General features: G+C 41.0%; 1 protein-coding gene across 1 annotated transcript in view; it reads left to right on the forward strand.

The window, feature by feature from the left end:
- The window catches only part of mxd1 (MAX dimerization protein 1), a 24,868-nt gene extending 4,362 nt beyond the window's left edge, over window positions 1–20,506 (forward strand). The window contains exons 3-6 of the mRNA XM_008417684.3: window positions 4,880–4,909; window positions 11,814–11,928; window positions 12,919–13,078; window positions 16,313–20,506. Of these exons, the coding sequence (XP_008415906.1) occupies window positions 4,880–4,909; window positions 11,814–11,928; window positions 12,919–13,078; window positions 16,313–16,509 (502 nt within the window). The 3' untranslated portion in view covers window positions 16,510–20,506. The remainder of the gene's footprint in view (window positions 1–4,879; window positions 4,910–11,813; window positions 11,929–12,918; window positions 13,079–16,312) is intronic.
- Window positions 20,507–20,726: the final 220 nt, after the last annotated feature.

The raw sequence follows: 20,726 nt of genomic DNA on the forward strand, positions 1-20,726 counted from the left end.
ATAAAAATCTATAAATTAGAAAAGGTTCATCACAATACAAACAATACATAAAAGAACAAAGAGTCACAGGATCAGGATTTAAATATCTAATCGTGCTTCTCCCAAAACAACAACCCAAACAGACTGTAAAGAACGTGTCCTTTAGACTAACTGAGTGGTACGTACAGTACTACTATGTTCTGCTCTGCACAGATGGGATGTGTTGTACATTCCTTCATTGTACATCAGTGTTTGCTGTTGGAGTTCGTCTTGGCTTGGGAGTCTCTCTCCCTTATTAGGCCAGAGCTGAGATTAAACATCCCAATTTTTTTTTGATAAACACATCATTGTTTTCTTCCAAATATATGCCCTTTTTCATGTTTCTTTTCCCAAAAAGGTTGTAGTGTAGCAGCTATTTTAAACTCTAGCAGGTGTTTAAAGTGTCCCAATTAACTAATTTGCCAAACATAAATGGTTCAAGAAGCGCCAATAAGGTGTATCGTGTCACATGAAGGCTGATTGTTATGTACGAGTCTGTGTTTTGTCTGATGGTGACGAAATGATTTGTCCTTCCACTCCCACTACGCTTAAAGAGACGGAGTGCGCCTCCAGCTCGGATCGTGTACGAACACGTTGAGCCACAGCTGCTTTTCAGACACGCCAAGCGTAAAACGTGGGATTAGCCGCAGGTCCGTCTTTGTTTACCCTCACGAATTTCTAATTGTCTCTTCGCTTTGGCTTCTAGATGAGATTCTGACTTTCTTGTCCGCTCGGCCCGAACTCTTGTTCAGCCCGTTGTACTGCGATTGAAAGACCTCAAGTGATGCCCTCCCAGTTTTCTGTTGCATCCCGACTGTTTGGATGTGTGAATAACATGGGAAAGGGGAATCACCATGTTGCTGCTGTTATTGGCCCATGTCTCTTTTCCCCTCCCTTTGATATTCCTTCTTCTTGTTCCATCTTCTCATGCCTTGTTCCCTGGCTTTTGGCCATCTGTGAAGAGCATGAGATTTTTCCACTGCAGACAGAGCGCGCTCCCACCCTGCATCCATATTCAGACGTGTTCCAACCAAACACTGCAGAGCTCATGCCATTCTGGTTGTGCAGGAAAGCGGAGAAAGCATGGCAGAGTGTTGGGGCCACGCTAAGAAAATACAAAAAATGAAATTACGAGAATAAAGTCGTAAGAGTATAAAATCATAATATTACGAGAATAAAGTCATGTTGCATTATTCTGGTAACATTGTGACTTTATTCTCATTATTTCGAATTTATTCTCGTACAACTTTATTCCTGTTTTATTTCAACTTTCTTGTGCAACTTTATTTTCAAATTATTTTGACTTTTTCTTGGCGTGTGGCTCTAATATGCCGTCATTACTAAACAGAGGAGCAGGTGAATTATTTTTGCTGTGTCTGAATCTTGCAGTTCTTCCTATTTTAGCCTGATTAGTTTAATCTTTTTCTTTCGGGGTCTAAAAACAAATTGGCTGAAATGTGAAAAGCTGCAACAGAATTTGGTGCAGTAGATGCTATGGGACTTCTTTATTTAGTCATTGTTTGTTGCTAAACTTCCTCCAGTCACGACTGCAGGTAAATTACTGTTGCTGCTTCAGTCTTCTGTGGTAATTAGCAGAATAAGTTTGACCTAGTTAGACTTCAGCTTCTCATTCTGTGTTTGTTTTGCTATTGTGCTTCCTTATTCTTCTGTATTCACTTTTCTGAATTTAAAACATTGTCAGTAGAGGGAATAAGTCATTTAGAAAGCCTGGCTTAAATACATTGTTGGCACTTTAAAGCTTCTTTGAGCTTTCATCATGCTCTAATGTTGTTCTCCCATCAAAGACATAACTGGAGTGTTGCTTTGATTCTTTCATGAATGTTCTTTAATCTCCATGGCAACCATTCAGCTGTGCAAAACGCCTGGGTAGATCTAGCCCCGCCTTCGAGACACAGCTCCTCCTCAGAGCTGCAGGTTTCCAAGCCTCCACCTCACAGAGCAGCCCTCCAATCCCAATGACTTTTCCACACTTTCCCAGCTCCTTCAGACCAGCTAGCGTCAATTAGCAAACAGGTGGAACTGAGTGTCTGCTAAGCTCATTATAGGAGCTACTTCTCAGTGAAAAGCTGGTAAAAACGTTGCTAAAGGGTTAATAGAGGAGCCATGTTGTGATGACTTCCTGAAGGCGGATTTTCAGAAAGGGCAGGAGCTTCTTAAGGAGACAGAACCCCAATTTTAAGGCATTAAATTACAAAGTAAATTTCTTTTTAAGTCATGTATTATATATATAACATTGTTATAACAACTGAAGGTAATATAGTTACTATGTGCCTAGAAAATATTTATTACTGCCCCTTTAAGAACCATCCTGATAATCATGGCATCCTTAAGATTGTCTGAAGGGGAAAATGTTGCCATGTGAACTAGGCATAAAGCACTTTCTGAATAACTTTTAGCTAAGCGAGGTAAAAATTCTAAAAAATAGATATTAGAATTCAATTATTCAAAGAGTTTTCTTAAAATGACGTCACTAGGAACAACTTTCAGTCTTGGGATTTGTTTTTCGAACACGCTTTGATTTTTAGTTTACAACTAGCCAATCAAGAAACACCAGTTGGGACCAATCAATGGTTCAATAGTCAAATTTTAGTCTTTAGTAGGTTTCTCAGCATCTTTTTTTATGTTTAGCTATTTATATTAGTGAAGTAAAGCTTTACTAATATATGTGCGTTTCGCATCCCAGTTGAGTACTTCCTTGATCTAAAACGAAACATCGCAAACACTCGCAGCTCAAACAATTACGCAAGCTAGCTTAATTTCAAATGTGCCGTAGTGCTGTGGTTGCTACGTGTGAAAGGGGTGGGGACCAAGGGGGCAAACAACACAGGAAGCAAGGCGGGAGGAAACATCTTCCAGAGCCAAAAATCCAGCCTGAATATGTGGGATCCCTTCGTTGCCAGATCTGTTATGTCACCCGTGGCTGTCTGCCCTGTGCAGGAATGCACACTGTCCTGGAGGGAGAGGAGGAGGGCCGGGCAAGAAACGGAGCACCCCCGAGTGGCTGCTTGAAACATGATGATGCCCACACAAGCAGCTCTGTGCCACATCAGGAGAACAGGCTTCACTTACAGCCTTTTAACCCCCCCTTCCCCCCGCTGCAACCCCCCCCCCCCCCTTTTTTTTTTAGGAGCTTTAATGCGTTATTCCTAACAGGAAGTTAACATCCTGCCTTGATGTCAAAGTTTGAATGAGTGTCTTAAGTCGGTGGCAGTGGGGTGTAGCGCAGCTGAAAATGCAGAGGTTATTTTTGGGAGTCGTGGTGGGACAGGGGGTCAGGTGGAGGTGGATGAGCTGAACTCGCCGTTTTCTTTATACCGTTTACTCACAGGTTAGTTTTTTTTTGTCCTTTTCAAAAATATATTCCCCCTCACCTCCTCCATATTCTGCATCTACTCTGTTTGCGTTTGAGTTTGCGTCTGAATGCACCACTGCAATGCAGGAGCAAAGCTAGCCATCAACACACCTCCATCTCTCATTTTACCTCTGCTGTGCTTCACCCAACCCCCACACTGATCAGGACAACATGTACACTGGAGGATCTGGCAACATGAACGGCTGAGTGGCATCTTACACTGACCAGCCTTCAGGTTATGAACGCAGTGTACACCCTCTGGTTCTCTTTATCATGGGTTGGTGGGTAAAGGTGGTCCTTAAAGTTCCAACTTAGTGTATTTATTTAAAACAGCCATAAAGTTTGTTTCTGACATTAAAATAGCATGATCAGTTCTTTTTTATTTGTTTAAGAGGCAGTATCATTTACTAATATAAAAAAAATATATACTTTTTTTTTTTTAGCTTTACATCATGTTATAATATTATTCCCTAATCAAAAACAAACCTGGAGTGTTTCTTTGATTCTTCCATGCATGTTTGAGAAATCCTTTAATCTCCATGGCAACCATTCAGCTGAGCAAGATGCCTGGGTGGACCTAGCTCCGCCTTCATGAACGAAGCTCCTCCTCAGAGCTGCAGTTCCAAGCTTCTCTTACTCCTATATTACCCCATTAATGCTTTTAACGGGTTACTAGAGGAGCCATGTTGTGATGACTTCCTGAAGGCAGAGTTTCAGAAAGAGCAGGAGCTTCTTAAAGAGACAGAGACCCAAATTTCAAGCTGTTACATTACAAAGTAAAATTTCATGTTTGGTATTGAGATGAACTTTTGTTATTGACCAAATACTTATTTTCCACCATTATTTGCAAATAAATTCTTTAAAATTCAGACAAAATGATTTTCTCAAATTTTTTTTTCACATTTTGTCTCTCATAGTTGAGGTCTACCTATGATGTCAATTACAGGCCTCTCTCATCTTTTTAAGTGTGAGAACTTGCACAATTGGTGACTGACTAAATACTTATTTTCCCCACTGTACAATATACACATGGTTACTTGATAAAATGGCACTCTGTGCCTGGAAAACACATAATATTTCCCCTTTGTGTGATTTATTTTTTTTAAACCACAATATTCTGTTTAAATTCTAGTGTTTTTGGGCACACTGTAAAAGTCGGTATCTTCCGGCTTAAAATCAAAATGAATAAATTCAGCATGTAAAAGCCTGGAGGGAAACTAAGCCTTTATAAACCAGCTTGCATGTCAGAATATTTCTTTATCTTCCCTGAAATCCGTCTTTGTTATTTATTTTTAGACAACCCGTACACTCCCACGCAGCCATTATTTTCATTATTTTTTTTCTCGGGCGCTCACTCCTCCACATTCAGGTCCTGGACCGCAGCAGCGTCACATGTAGAAGTCATTACTCACCGTGCGTAATTACAGCCACTGTTATATTAGCTTTGATTTCGCTCACATTCTCCTTCTGTCTTGTTTACCTCTGCAGGTCTACACACAATGAGATGGAAAAGAACAGGTGAGTAATAAAGTCTTCATATCTTTGCGTGCGTGTGTGTCTCTGCATGTCTTGGTTATTGGTGGAGCATCTTCACATTTTACCCAAAACACTATTAGTTATGATTCCTGGAAAACATTTAATCAACAGAGTTTTTACTAACATCACATTGACGGCCATCTTCAAAACTATTCAAAAACTAAAGTCATAAAATTACAAGAATAAAGCTATAACATTACAAAAAAAATTAAACAAAAATAAAAAAAGTCATGACAAGAATAAACTGGTAAGATAATTAAATCATACTATCATGAGAATAGAGTCATATTAACAGAATAAATTCATACAAGAATGGCTATGAAATGACCGGAATAGTCTAAATAATATGGGAATAAAGTTGTAATAATATGAGGACAGTCATAATATTTAAAGAATTAAGTTAGATTTAGAGAATGAAGTTGTAATATTACGACTTTATTCTAGTAATTTTATTTCTTATATTTTCTTAGCTTGGCCCTCGTGCTCTCTTATAGTGACATTATAAAACACAATACTTTTGAAAGGCTCTGTAAAACTCATTCAAGTTTTAAACCAACACTTAAAATCCTCATGCAGATTTATTTAAACTCTTTAGTAAAACTAATTCATGGTTTTCTCCGTTGGTTCTCCCTCTGCTTACAGGATCTAGTGAACAGTTCGCAGAGGAAAAACCCCCTCAGGTTTACGAGGCTTTTGTAATCCAAGCCTCGGGCCTCAATAAAACACCAAATCAGGTGTTGTCCTGAGACCGAACAAGAACTCTCAGTGTGCGCCCTCTGACTAAAAGAGCCCCATCTTAACCAGGGTTGGTTGTTATAGTGATGCCTTGGGCTGAGCGCTGCAGCAGGTTTCTGCTGACTGAGCCTTCATTTGTTCGCCGTGGCCTCCTGACACCCAAAAGAAACATGAGGTGTCTTTGTTTCATCAGCTGACTCGCCATCTCCTCTGGCTTAGGAGCTAATCTTGTTCAAACACCAAAAGTAATTCACAAAATCAGTTTTATCAGCTCATTACTACATGTAGCATCTCTTCAGATTACGCAAAACTATCACGAGAGTCGGATAACAATTTTTAGAACAGAAAAAGCTCATTAATTATCTGTTTCAGCTTCTCAGATGTGATTTTTTTTTTTCTTCCCTTCAGCGCAAACTTAAGTGAAACAACCATTTACTCCTTTGGTTGCTTCAAAGCTTTACAAACTTCGAGGAATTCAGACGGGGGCTGGGTAAACTAGTCTTAAGAATGTCCAAAAATGTTCTAGTTTTAGCATTTTATTTTTTATCTACTCATGTCTAGATCGCAATCCAGTTCATGTTCTGTTAATTACCGCAGCAATTCGCAAAACATGCCTCACACATTAATCTTTATAGGCAGCTGTCTCCTACAAACTATATTAAAGCAAAATTGGCAAAGAAACAACCCTCAACATGCAAGAGCAGACCTGCACAGTTTACCACATCGTAAATCTTCCATCAACATGACACAGAGGGACGTGCAAGACAGTTGGGTTTTTTCATTTTGCTGTTGTTTAGTAGTTTAAGGGAAGAGCAATATTATTTACATTTTCATTTAACCCTCTGTTGGTCTTATTTTTTTATTTAGTTGAAGCCAATTCTGGAAATTAACACTTGTAAGAGACACCAAAAGTAAAGCAGACACATTTAACAATTCTTCATTAGTTATTTGAGAAAATGATGTAATCCTCTGATACGCCACCTACTGGCAGAGATGATGACTCAGGTTTTTGGTCGTGAACTTGAGTTGCGTTTATTTTGACAATAAAAAAATCCCCGCTTCAGACTTGACTTGGACTCAAGACCAGGCGTCGAGTCAATTACATGTTTTCTTTTGAAAGAGTGCACTTGATGTGATGGCCAACACCGATCACAGATCGAAGGTTATTTATGGCTCTTAATGATGTGTTCACCTTTGTTTTCATTTCACAACCAGGGCCAAACAGACATCTCTCTAAAGAAAGTTACATTTTATGACTGCTGGTCATTTCAGGTAAAAAGAAAAAACTAACGATATTGTTTCCCTACTTGGCTTGCTGCATAGTGAATGTTTTTCTTAGAACATAAATGTATATTTATACATGTAATGGTTTGAATATAGCATTTTAATCAACTTTAAAATAATTAAAACCAGATCAGGTTTTAATTATTTTAAATGCAATATTTAAATTGCATTTAAATATTCAAAGATAGTTGTTAAATGGTTGTGAAGGTGCAAACAGGGCAGTGCAGAAGGCAGACTGGATGGCTTGCATTGGGTGAAGATGTTTATTTATATGTTAAAGGCTCGTCTTGGGAATCAGTCGTCTGTTACCAGACCGCCGGCTGTTGCCCTTGGCATCGTGACAGACCAAACATCATTCACCTGATAAACTCCTGAAAGGCTCTTAAAACAAGTTCACTCAACTTTCACATTGAAGTTGGCGTCTGACTCAAAGGTTCAACATTTTCAGCTTAAAAGCATCACTTTTCCACCTGCGAAATGAGAAATTCAGAAAATAATTTTAAAAACAACTTTTTTATTTTTTATATTTTTACATGTCCAGCAATGTAGCACTCAGAATGAGCGCCACGGTGATGCTCAACAGATTTACTTTCACAAGTGGAGCGTTACAACTTTCACTCTGATGCTCCACTTGATGTATGTACAAAACTTTATTTGGGAATCTCTTTGGGTTTATTTCAAATATAATGGAGATGGAAAAGAAAGCGAGAAAGGGGAAACTGTTCAAAGGGAAAAGAGGAAATGAGAACGGAGGAGAGAGAGCAAGTCTGCTTCTACACCCGCAGAAAGAGAGAAAAGAAAGACAAAACATAGCAACAACCAACAAATCCTTTTTATATAGACCTGTCACAATAAGCAATAAATCGATTAATCACATGATAAACTAGAGCAAGTTCAAATATTTCTATTTTATTGATTTATCATTTTTCTCTTTTTCTCTTTCTACCAAATTTTGGATGACTAAAGTCTTGGGTCTGGTGATTTGGTCTCAACCAGCTCTTTTTTGTTTCCAGAAACTTCATAACTCATTTTATTTATTTTGTTTAAATAGTTTTGATATTTAAAATGTCTTCCAGTTCCAGTATTAAATGTTCATTAGAATTTGAAGTTTATTGATGTTTGACAGGGTGTGCTTGCTTTGTTGTGTCATTGCCATTATATTACTTGAAAATGTTCTCAAAACAACAATATTATCGTTTATCACAATAACCTGTGGGCAAACTTTGTTACCATGGCAGCCCTATTTATATAGCAATGAGAACATCACTAAAGGGTACATGGTACAAGTTAAGTCGAGATTTATTTAGTGTTTTACTGCAGTGGTGACCGCAGTAAAACATCGTCTTCAGAGAGGTTTCACTTCTGGCAGATTGGACGAAGAGTGGAGGGAGGTTAAAGTTACTGCTTTCACCTCCTGCTGGTTACGTCACAGGAATCAAAACTCTTGTTTCCTCCTTTTAATTTGCACAACTGATGCAGAAAACTAGCGTTTGCCTTTTCAGCTGATGTCTTGTTTGACGTAAAGAAAACCTGTAGTCATAGCAGTTTCTTAATGAAAGCAGTCCTACGTGACAGCTTCAGTGACAGAAGACAGCGCTCAGGAAGGTTGTCGACATTTATATGAACAGAAATCTGAGAGGGATAGTTGATCCAAAGCAGCAGCTCAGCTGATCGGCTGGAGGATCCATGCTAATGTTTCCTCCCAGTGGGCTAAAGCTCCTCTCCTCAGTGTCTGTCTAGGACAGTTTGGTCGAACGCAAATATCTCCCGACCTCTGATTTAAAAAAAAAAAAACAACATGATAATCATCTCCCAGTGGAGAACTTTCTGAACCTTTTTCTGCCTCCAACATCCTGCAGAAATTCCAAGTCAGAAAGCCGTCGTAGTGCGGGCAAATCGCCATCCACCAATTCCGAATCTTGCTCACAGACACTGTAGCCTGCCTGCGTATGTTTGTGTGTGTGTGTGTTTACTTCGGCCGTAACCCGACTCCAATCAGCAGCACATTTTCTACTTGCACGCAAGTCTCTCCATGCCGGCTCCGAGGGGTCGGAGGGCGAATGCGAGGACAGTGAGGTGATTTACTGCTGTCGGGGGCCAGAGGGCTCCAGATGACCTACATGTGGTTCTGAGTGGAAAAGACGAACTATTTTCAGCTGCAGGGCGACGAAGCGGCCGGACTTTCAACTTTTAGTTTGGAACCGGCTCCGTCTTTAGGCTGAGAAGAACACTCACCCGTTGACACACTAAACCTGAATAACCTGTCGTCAATAAGGCGCAGAGCGTGGCGGCCGTGTCGCTTGGCTGTGACCTGACGAGTCTGCTACTCGGTAGCGTTGTTTAGCAAACATTAGCTTGCCCCTTTGAGCCCTTATTATGTCAGAACAACCTGGGCGGGGACGTTGCCAGGTTATGTAATGGCACTTTGGACGCCCTTTGGACGGAGTCAGCTGAGAAGCAGACGCTTGTTCTCAGCTATTGACTGCAGCTCTACATGCGCGAGTTTGTGTATGCGTGCAAAAGCTTCTCACAACGCGCAAGGGGTTGAGAATATAATTAAAAGCTTCCTCTGCCCACATTCAAACCGGTTGTAGATCTGTCATTGTGTCCGATTTGAATAACTCTGACACAGACGGCGGCGGTGTGCCAGGCCTTCAGCCGCCCGTAGAGGACGAGGGGGGGAAACGCAACATTTAAACTCTGCTGTCAGGACGAGTCTGACGTACGCGGGGCACACTCGCTCAGGCAAACACAAGCACTCAGACACGTACACACTCTCAGCCAGGCCGGAGGTGTGTGTTGTGTTACAGTGGGGATCAAGTGGTTAACTCCACGCACCAAACTTCAGCGGGCGTCCTGGCCTGGGAGATTGAGAGCAGGAAACGCATCGGGGAAGAGAAATGTAAACGTGAACCTGGGAGGTTACTTTATTGATCTGTTCACATGTGGTGTCAGGGTTTCAGGGTTGATCTGTTTGCTGGTCTTGTTTTGATGCTGCTCTGCATTTTCTGGTCCGAAAGTGAGTGGAGCAGAAGTGGTTATCTTTGTTTGTTTGCAGCTAAAGAGAGGAAAAGGAAGAAACCAGAAGCCTTTGGAAGTGCAAAAGGATTTATACAGTGGTGGTGATACTTTTCTACATCACCAGTAAGGATGCCTTCAAATTAGGGCTGGGACTTTATCATGTAATTAAGAACTTTTTTTCTTTTTGTATGTAAAAAAAAAAAAATAATAATTCCCCTCTGGACTTTTTACATGAGGCAACAAAACCTCCTCTCTTACTGCACTGGGGTCTAACCTGGAGCCTTTCTTGTAGAAAAACTACAAACATGACGCATATGCGACATTTGCAGACAGCGATGGATGACAAACCCGATCCTACTGGCCCACCTGGGGTTTCATTTTTGCTTTAAAAGAAAAACAATCTGATGAAACTCTGGAAAAGACTACTGTTGTGTTGAAGTTGTGCTAAAATGCTAAACATGTAGCTGCAGTACAGACGTCCCCAGTGCTAATGTTAGCATCCACAGTCCACATTTTTAAAGAAGTAGTCCATAAAGGATCTGGAGTTCCTGAAACAATTAAAAGCTGGATGGGTAGAATAACACTTTGCATCCAACTGGTGGTTAGATAACCTAAATAACTGATTAAAAACAATAAATATATTTGTTGTTGAGCTCATAAGTCTCATATATGGGGAGAGAAATGGTCTTTTCTGTCACATGCCTCCCAAACGACCTGTTGTGGATAGTGTCTAATGGTTGTTATGGAGACATGGTCATAACAACCATGTCTGGTTGTCACTCAGTGATGCCAGATCTCCAACACTGAGTATTACATGTTTCTTTTTTTGTACCACACTCTCCTCAGTGTTTGGTTCTTATAGATCATTCTTACCAGAGGAAGCAGAAAGTCATGGACCAACAATGAGAGCTTACTACGACAGTTATACTTTCAGTAATTAGGAAGTACTCCTCGTCTGCTGTCCATTGTTCTTTTAGATCAGGAAGTGCAGAAAGTGTTGCACGCGTGACAAAAAAAGGGACATCAAAATAGTTGGGATGAGTTTTTTTTTAACTAAAGTCTCAGCATAAAATAGACAAAGGCACACTGAGAAACATCTGCTACTTATTACACAGCAGGGACAATTAACTCGCTTGCCGCCCTGGATCATATAGTAGCTCATAAATGTATAACGTATATATAAAAAAGTTAATAAATGCGACGCTTTTGCTCTTCTCTTGTAGAGAGCATTGATAAAAATATCACATCAACGTGTTTTGGAAGTGTAAGAACGCTGCTTCTCTTCACAGTGAATCTGATGAATGAACATCCTCCCACTGGTGGTCCCATCTTTTTTGGGGCCTTTCAGAATGTGTGAACAATGCTCTGAACACTGACTGCAGTGTGTGTGTGGGCACGGTTATCACTGAATGTTCAAAACGATGTTCCCGAGTCGTGTGTCGTAGTAATACGCTGCTGGCTGGGAGGAAGCGGCTCCATATTTAGACGAAAATCATTCAGTTCGGCTCGTGGCGCCGAGCAACTTGAGCCACGATGCGCGCCTGTTGGCACTGTTTGCGGAGGAGGTGGATTTCTCATCCCATGTGTCCTTTCTGAAGAGCGTAGCCAGCCTCCCTTTGGAAAGTTACTTGCAGCAGGCAGTATGGATCAGAACGCGCTAAAGCGGCGCAATCCAAGAATATCTCAGCCCACACAAGGTTAACGGTGGACGCCGCTTGTTAAATGCATACTTACCAAAACACAGTGGCATTGTTTGCCTCTGTTTCTGTGAGGAGGAAATAGTTTGGTTTGATTGCTTCAACCATTTTTTCCCACCTTTTTTAACTTCACTGTCTTCTCTCTCCAGACGGGCACATCTACGGCTGTGCCTGGAGCGCTTGAAATCTCTCGTTCCTTTGGGACCAGATGCCAACAGGCACACCACCCTCAGCCTGCTGATGAAGGCCAAAGAACATATAAAGGTACTAATACAAGTTAAACACATTTGTTTGTTGCTAAGGTTTCTTGCTTTTCTTTCTTTTCTCTTTCTCTTTCTGCAGGTGTAGAAGCAGACTTCCTAGGCCATTTTCTATCCTTCTTTCTCTCATCTCCCTGGTTTCCTTTAAACCTTTCCGTCTTTCTTTTCCGTCTCCATGTCCATTACATTTGAAATGAACCCAAAGCAATTTCTGTTGAGTATTTCTACTTGTATATGAAGTGGAGCATGATAGCAAAGGCTGCAGTGCTCCTCCACTGGAAGTGAATCTGTTGGACGTCACCTTGTCACTTGGACAACAATTCTGAGAAAAGAACACACATTTAATCTGTGAATTTGTTTTGTGTAGCTTACCACATTCATTCCGTCAATCATGTTCACGTTTTTTCACAAGCTCTGTCTTCAATTGTTGAGATTTTATGTGATAGACCGATACAAAGTCTTTCCAACAGCCTGGAGCATCTAGAGACTCAGAGTTTAGCCCTTTCTTATCTACAAAGCAGCTCAGACTCAGTCAGACGAGATGGAGAGCGTCTATGAACCTCCATTTTAAGTCTTGCCTCTCCTAGACTCTTGAGTCAGATTACACTAGGCCGTTCCAACTTTTGGATGTTAGTTGATCCTGACCAGCTTTCCTTTCCCACCTGAATAGAAACATCCATACACCACAAACTAGGGGAGGTTCAGGGTGAGGTGCAGAGTTGGTTTTCTACTGCCCACTCCTTGCTAAGCTTGTGGATGGCCATGTCCAGGCAGGTCTTTATGATGCAGTTTGTCCTCTAATGTTCTCCTACAGACCTCTGAGGCCTTCACAGAACAGCTGAGCATCTAAAGGCCATTGAGTCTAACATTTGTTGTTGCAGTGTGAGCAAATCTGAAAAAGTTCAAAGGTTCTGAATACTGTAAAGGATACAAATTGTCCGGCTGTATCAGCAGCTCCTAAAGGGCTCCATTTCCTGTCTGCCCCGCTGTTCAGAGGCTAGAGGAGAGCGATAGGAGAGCTCAGCACACCTTGGAGCAGCTACAGCGGGAGCGGAGACACCTGAGGAGACGCCTGGAGCAGCTTGGAGTGGAACGGACCCGCATGGACAGCACCGGCTCCACCCGCTCCTCGGACAAGTCTGACTCTGACCAGGGTGAGCGCCAACAACTCGGGCTCAAAGTCTGATACATGTCAGGGTTTCCCCCAAAAACCTGCTAAGCTCACTGATAGGGGGCGCTAGAGCAGTCCATTAGTAGCCCACAGACTTTCTGTGTTAAAAATGTTAAAGGTTACAAAAATGCAGAGGTCCTTGAGCAGATATCATTATTTGGAGATAATAGCGAGTGATGCCGACGGGCAGGTGAAGGGATGGTGCAATTGATGCATCAACTACTGTATAAACATAGCTTAATTCATCTTTACTGTTATTGATGTATATACTGGGGGGAACTCTGCTTATATCCATCCACCAAAATTCATGCAACACCCTGAGTAACCTCATGGTGGGGAATTAGAGGTGTTCCAGCTGTTATTTGATCAAAAAGATAAAAAATATATATCCCTTTTACAGGGCTTAAAGTAAAAAAAAAAATCCTGAGCCTGAAACTTATAGTTATGATATAAATTAACTATACCATTGCTATTGCCACAGTTTAATAAAAAGTGTCTTTGAATAGTGCAAACAATGGCTTCTAACAATACAATTAACGAGCTAAACACTCAAACTTAAATAAGACTTCAGTACATTTAAACTCAAAATAAAATGTAAGACAAACCTTGTCTTACGGGCAAAAATCCCTCAACATTAAATAAGAGTCATTTCAGTCAATGTTTCTGCAAGTAATTTAGAACATGCAACATTACCAACTAAATCAGTGTTTCTCAACCTTTTTTGTGCCAGCGCCCCCCTAGCCTTTATCCAGGTCCCTCCTCCCCCCCCACCAAAGAATTTGCAAGCTACTTTGCACTGACTTTTATCATTAATATTACTATAACTATTGTAGATGTTTTGATTTTTATGCTTGTTTCTGTATTTATCATCAAGATAATTTCCCAGAGAACAAAAAAGTTATGGGAATAGAAATTATTTTCACAGGCGTCTACGAAAAATGCAATGAACATTCAAGTTAAAATTGGTAGGCCTATCAGCAGCCAATCAGTGGAAAAATATTCTTATTTTGTGCCATTTTCTAGTTGTTAAATATTCCGCAAAATGAGCAGATAAAATATGTTCAACATGCCAGTTTAAACTTTGAACTATTTGCAAACGACTGAGCTCTGCAACATTAAAACATGGATAGAACTGTAACTACATTAATCATAGCTCTTCTTCTCTTCAGTGTTTCTGTCCGATTCTGGTGGTGCAGCTCTGTGCTGCATTCAGGAGAATGGGACATCAGAGTATCAACCATAAAACTTCACCCACATGTCATTTACTGTGCAAACCAGAGCTTTCAGTGGGAAACTAAAGTTCCAGGTCCTTTTAATGCCATACAAATATGAGACAGAAACATGGATTATATCTTTATATAGACCTGTCTATTTATTTATAGATTAATAGTTTTACTGGACAGAAATTACAAAGATCAAATCTGGTTCTTGATCAAATCCTAATGAGTCAAATTGAAAGAGTCATGGAGTCATCAGCCTCATGACATTAACACTGACATGAAAAATAATATTGAAGAAATAAATATATCAAATCTAATTAAAAACATAAATAAGTGATCAGTTCTTTACCATTATGGTCCAAGATATATTTATTCTCAGTACTAAATGTGGTCTCAACAAACCCATGGCACTTCAACAATATTATTTTACCTTTTATCTCGAAATAGTGTTTATTCTTGCCATACAGTCCTCTGTATTAATTATTGCTCGAAAGGTCTTGCCATACCAGTTTATTCCTCTGTATTTACTTTGGTTTCTTAGTTTATTCTTGCATTTTGTTCTTCATTCATTTCCATTTAGTTTTATTTGATTAGTATTATCCTCTCTTGGTTTATTGCTATGTCCACTTTAGTTTCTTTCCTGTTGCTAGATTTATTTAATCATTTATTGACGCTCACCATCAGTAATCTTCACTCATCACCTGCTGCACCACCTAATCATCATATGTTTCACGTTATGTGTTGATTTTTCACCGTTCAGCGTCGGATTCTCTGTTTTTATGCCATAATTCACATCTAGTTCGTCTCTTCGTTTTATGTCTCGCTTCTCCTGTTTCAGAGTTGACATTTTATAAAAATCAGCACATGGTTAAACTTTGCCGTACAGAGATGCAGCCGAGGTACATTTTGACATCCTTGTATTTCATAGAAGCAGCACATTTCTCCTTGCGTGACTGCTAAAACTTCCTGTTCCGATCCAGACCTGTGAGCATTGATGGACTAACCACAGCGAGTGAGTCACTGCCTGAGTCAGCTGTGCTACAAGTTTGAAGGGAATAAGGTTTTATTAAGGCTGATTAGATAAAGTCCAACTTGAGTCTTGTTGCTGCAGCTGAAAGAACTGGAGTTTAGCAGCTTCATCTACAAACTGGTGTGTTTAACAACTGATTAACCAGCTAGTTGGTGTAAGCTTACGTCAACCAAACTGGGACCCACAGCTCGAATAAAACGTCCTTTCAGGAACTACACATTCAAAAAATAATGATCCCTGAATTTGATAGTTAAATTTTAGTTTTCCTTCTACTGCACTGTATTTTTAGTTCTGTGGCAAAAGACGGTCAGTAGCTTATTGTTGGATCCTGTACATCGGAGGCTGCAGAGACTGGAGTTTTGTGGCTGATTTTCTAATCATCAGGTTTTGTAAATGTTTGACCTTGGAGATGGTTTCTAAGCTTCCGTCTCAGTGCAGCTCTGCCCTGCTGGCTCCTGTAGACTAGCCAGCAGTAATTAGCAAACACCTGGTGGAACTGTGTATCAGCTGAGCTCATTATACAAGCCACTTCCCAGTACAACATTGGTAAAAACATCGCTAAAGGGTTACAATGACTTCCTAAAGGCGGAGTTTCAGAAAGAGCTGGAGTTTTTAAAGGGACAGAGTCTCAATTTCAAGACTTTAAATTACAAAATGAAGTTTCTTTTAAGTTATATTTGGTGTACAGTAGTTTTATAACAACTGAAAGTAATATAGTTACTTGACGGTATTATAAAATTATTTTATGTGGCTGTAAAATGCATTATACTGCCCCTTGAAAGACAAAATGATGACAGAGTTCACATTTAAACTTTTATTTAGCACATATATTAGCGATTAGCTAGATTAGCATTACTAATGCTGTTATTGCAGACTCTGATAATATCAACTCCTGATTTTCCGACGATGCTAGAGTGTTTTTCTTGACTGCATGTAACCGCGTCGGTCTTCCCCGTGTGTTCCACAGAGGACCTGGACGTGGACGTGGAGGGGACGGACTACCTGCTGGGTGACCTGGAGTGGAGCACCAGCAGCGTGAGTGACTCAGGGGACGAGCGAGGCAGCCTGCGGAGCAGCTGCAGTGACGAGGGCTACTCCAGCGCCAGCCTGCAGCGCCTGCAGGACACTCAGGAGACGGCCAAGCAGCTGGGCTGCAGCCTATAAATGTCCCGGACCACCGAGCCGACACCCACCCACCCCACCTCCACCCAAAATCTGCATCTCGCCACTTCTACCTGCTCAGACCCCGCTCCCCTCCACCTCGCCCCCTTAGTCCCACCCCGCTGTCTTCTTCTCCTCTGCAGCTGACTTCCACTCAGACTGCAGCAGCTCAAAGACGCCCACGCACATTCAGCTCTTCTTCTTCTTCATCATCAGCGGTCAGTCTTAAGGGCATTGCCCGCTCCGCTCCTCTCCGCTCTGTGCCAATCAAACGAGTGGGATTTGAAAGACACTCCGCCCCCTTTTCGTCTCTCCGTCCTCCAGAAACACAACTTTCAGCCAGAGAATGTTACCACACAATGTCCCACTGCCTCTTTTTCTACGCCTCAAGAGCCATGGGAAGCACTTCTAAGAGATTATTCTCTTGTATCACACACACACACACACACACACACATATATACACGTATATATAAACACACGCATACACATTTCCATCTCTCCCAGTTGTGAGACCTGTCCTCGGTGAAGTGGGGCCCGTTTTTCTGCCCCTCTCGCCACTAAAACATCAGTGCATGGTACCTTGCACTTGAAATTGCTTTTGTAAACAAAAACTGTCATCTTTTTCAAACGCCGTCTCTTGTAAAGCCCCGCCCCCTCCCAGATGAAGTGAATGTTTGTGAAACATGTCAGCCGGCAGACTCTGTGGACGCTAAACCAGACCGACCGCACGTCGAGTTTAAACTATCTGAGCCGGCAGCAATACATCCTGTGGTGACTGAAGCTTTAGACGGCAGGCTCCTTTTGTGATTTTTTTTTTTTTTTTAACGTCCACCTCTGCCGTTCGCGGCGAGAAGGGAGAAAAAACGAAATGATGCGAGATTGTGAAGATGTTTGCGGGTTTTCGATGGGTTCTGCCTCTCTCTGACGACGGTGGCGTTTTTACAGCGTTCCCCTTTTTATTTCCCCGCCCCCTTAAACGGGCGACGGCCATTAACCTGTTTTTTTTTTTTGCCAGGTGCTAGTACATTGTTGTACGCTAATCTTTCACTGCCCCAGCTGTTAACAGGAAGGGAAAAGCCCATCTACCTAAAAGCAGTCAAGAGACTTGAACACATTCCACGACATAAAGAGGAGAAGCTGGTGAGACTGAGATTATTATTATTTTATGTGTGTTTTGAAAGTGGGCAGTCACGTTAATTACATGAAGGTTGAGTTTGGGTCAGGATAGGGTGTTTTTTTTGGGTTGTTTTTTTTTAGCGGGAACACTTAGTCAGAGGCCCAAAGTTTTCTGTGTTTTCTCCTCTTAAAAAGCACTAAAATGTTAAAAACCACAGAAAAATAATCCTTTGCCTTGCCATCATAGCTATTTATTATTTCTTGACAAATGTACACCTTTTAATGTAAATAGTTCTCAGAAAGAGTTCTATGTCTATCACCAAATGTATTTATTAGATATCCTAAATATATAGATGAGTCTATAAAAAAAAATATATATATTTAGTCATAGCTTCTGTTCATTTTTGTGAGTTTTATGGAGAGTTTCCTACAGCATAGTTGGTTTGCACAGCAAAGTCAATCCTTAGAATCCTTAGAAAAGTCTCTTGTGCATTGAGGCGTTTGTGTCTGTTGAATTTGGCAGTTTCATCGTGGTTCCTTTTCTTTTTTTTCTTTTTTTTTTCTTCTCGTGTTTAAAAGCAGTCCTGTCCGGTTAAGGGTGTGGGGGACTGGAACAAAAAAAAAAAAAAAAAAAAAAACAACTCAAAATAACTTTGGAAAAATATGGATTAAAAAGTTTAAAAGCAATGGAGATGCACCAATCAGGGTTTTCCTGGTCGATTCTGGTTTACTGTGAGGTTTGACCTGCTGATTTTGCTTTATTTTTTTAATATATTTTTTTCTACAGATTGCAACGCAAAGAAAAAAATGAATTGAAGTGTTAGAGGTAATTAAAGATTTTCCCCATTTGTCCCTAACTGGATGCTGGTCATTATGTCCATTTGGTATTGTACCTTTGAAGATTTGGATGTTCTATACTTTTTTTTTTTTTAATTGTATTTATTCTTCTTAGAAACAAAATGGCGTCCTCTGGCATTGGACTTTTTGTACCTAACTAGCGTCAGTTTGTACTCCCGTCAAAGCCATTTTGAGCATTTTGTACATGAATTCAATAAATATATCGCATGGCTCCTTTCTTCCTGTTTAGACATTAGCATTTTAATTAACTTTACGCTTTGTTTTTTTTACCAAATTGAAAAATGAAGCCCTAAATTTTCTCTAAATTAAATTAATCATTCATAGCAGTCTTTCATTTCTACTTCTTCAGACATTTAGCCTAAAAACATTATTTGACATGGAAAGATATTTTAAATGTTCAGATATTCCTAAATTATGATTCTGAATTCATCTTTATAAAAAACTGTGCTAAATATGCAGTGTAAACATGGTGAAACTGTCAGGATGAAATGGTGCACACATCAGGACAAACTGGTTTGTTTACAGCACAAATTTAAAATTTAAAGGAGTCAAAGGGCATCGATTTGGTGCAAAACGGGGGTACAAGTTGACCTGCAGCCTCAAAACTTCCAATGACTTTTATTAAACTCAACAAAAGTGCATGAAATCATTACGAGTTATTCCATATTTAGACCAAAAATAGTTGGATCTTAGTTAGGATTCGATCCTCTAATCGATTCAGACTGAAGGAAAAGTTGGCAGGTTCCGATCTCCGGCCAACGGATCGGTGCATCTCTACTGGTAGAAATTTGGTGGCCAAATTCTAGGAGGCGATGATCCGACATCCCGTCCTCCCCCCTCCTCTCCCTGACCTAGAACTCTCAACATGGCCGCTTGGCTCCGCGTGCCCCCGGCAGCGGTTCCGAATAGGCGCGTGCGGGAAGAGCCGGGGGGGTTCACAAATATCTGAATGTACACAGGCTGCAGTGCAGCGGCGTGGCGCTGAAGGAAGCTCCCTGCTGGTGCATGCTCCACTTGTAAAGCTCAGCTGAAGCATTAATATGGTACACCAATGACAAAAAAATAACGAAAACTCTCTAAAATCTGAAAAACTTAGGTTAGAATTGTTTGGTCTGTTTGTGAGGCATGCTTCTTATTTTTGTCAAGTTTAAACTTTTTTTTTTTGTTTATTTCCAACGGGGAGGAACCGTGAAACGGCTACTACACAAAAACGGACTTAAGAGTAGGTGCGAGCGGACAGCTGTGTTTCACCGAAATGCCATCTGTTGGTTGATATGTGTGTGTATTCGTCACTGTCTTCAGAGAGAATTTTATTTTGGGGTGGCAGAGGATGGGCAGCCAAGAAACATTTCTGTTCCCCGTTTATGACTAGACCTGCCCCCACCTTCACTTCCAGTCCACCTGTGAGTTTTCTGGATTCACCCATTCATTTCCCAGCTACCGTGTGAGAGCATGACTCCCTCTGTGTGGGCTTGTGTGTGGTCGCTGCCCACAGCTCTCAAAACTACCCCCTCCTCCGGTGCTCTCAGCATCCGCCTTAAGAAGCCGGTGTTGAATCTGTCGAAGAACAAACCTACAGTCAGACCAGTCGTTTAAGCTTCAAGTCTCTTTCCCTCCATCCAAGATGGCTAACCATGCCTTAAAACGGTAACAAAAGTACGACCCGACACGAGTAAACCCACATGCGAGCGCCTGTGTTATACAGAAATGGTCATTCCTTTCCTTTGTGGCGCTCTTTCGTGCATTACACACAGAAAAAACACACCGTGTGGTCGCTCCATGAACATCGCCTCCGACCCACTCTCTCACCCCACCTCCGCCGCCTTTCTCCTCAGGAAGGTCCGATGTCGTTTTCCTGGGTAATAGGATGTTTTTTCTGCACTTACTTTTTAGAAATTGGGGAATTTGACCATTGTCTTCTAAACGAATCACTACGTTGGGTCAAGAGACACCCTCTGACAATGAATTGTGGAGCAGCAGTTGTGATAATAAAGAATAAACTATTTGAAACCCTTGTTTACCCACCTGGCTCTATGTCTCAGTCTGTTTGTAGTGTTCAGCCTTTAGACATGTGGTTGCAGGGATGAATCCCACCAGTTTAGCCAGAGGCTCATCTGTGTGCCAGAACTCCAACCAGGCAGAAAAAACGGCAAAAACAAGAATAAAAATAGGAACAAGAATATGAATATGAAGGTCTGTTTAAAAAATCCCAAAACTGAGCAGATTTTCAAATGTATCAGTTTT

Source organism: Poecilia reticulata, chromosome 9 (assembly GCF_904066995.2).
Source record: "Poecilia reticulata chromosome 9, P_reticulata-male-v2, whole genome shotgun sequence".
In the NCBI taxonomy this organism is placed as follows: Eukaryota; Metazoa; Chordata; class Actinopteri; order Cyprinodontiformes; family Poeciliidae; genus Poecilia; species Poecilia reticulata.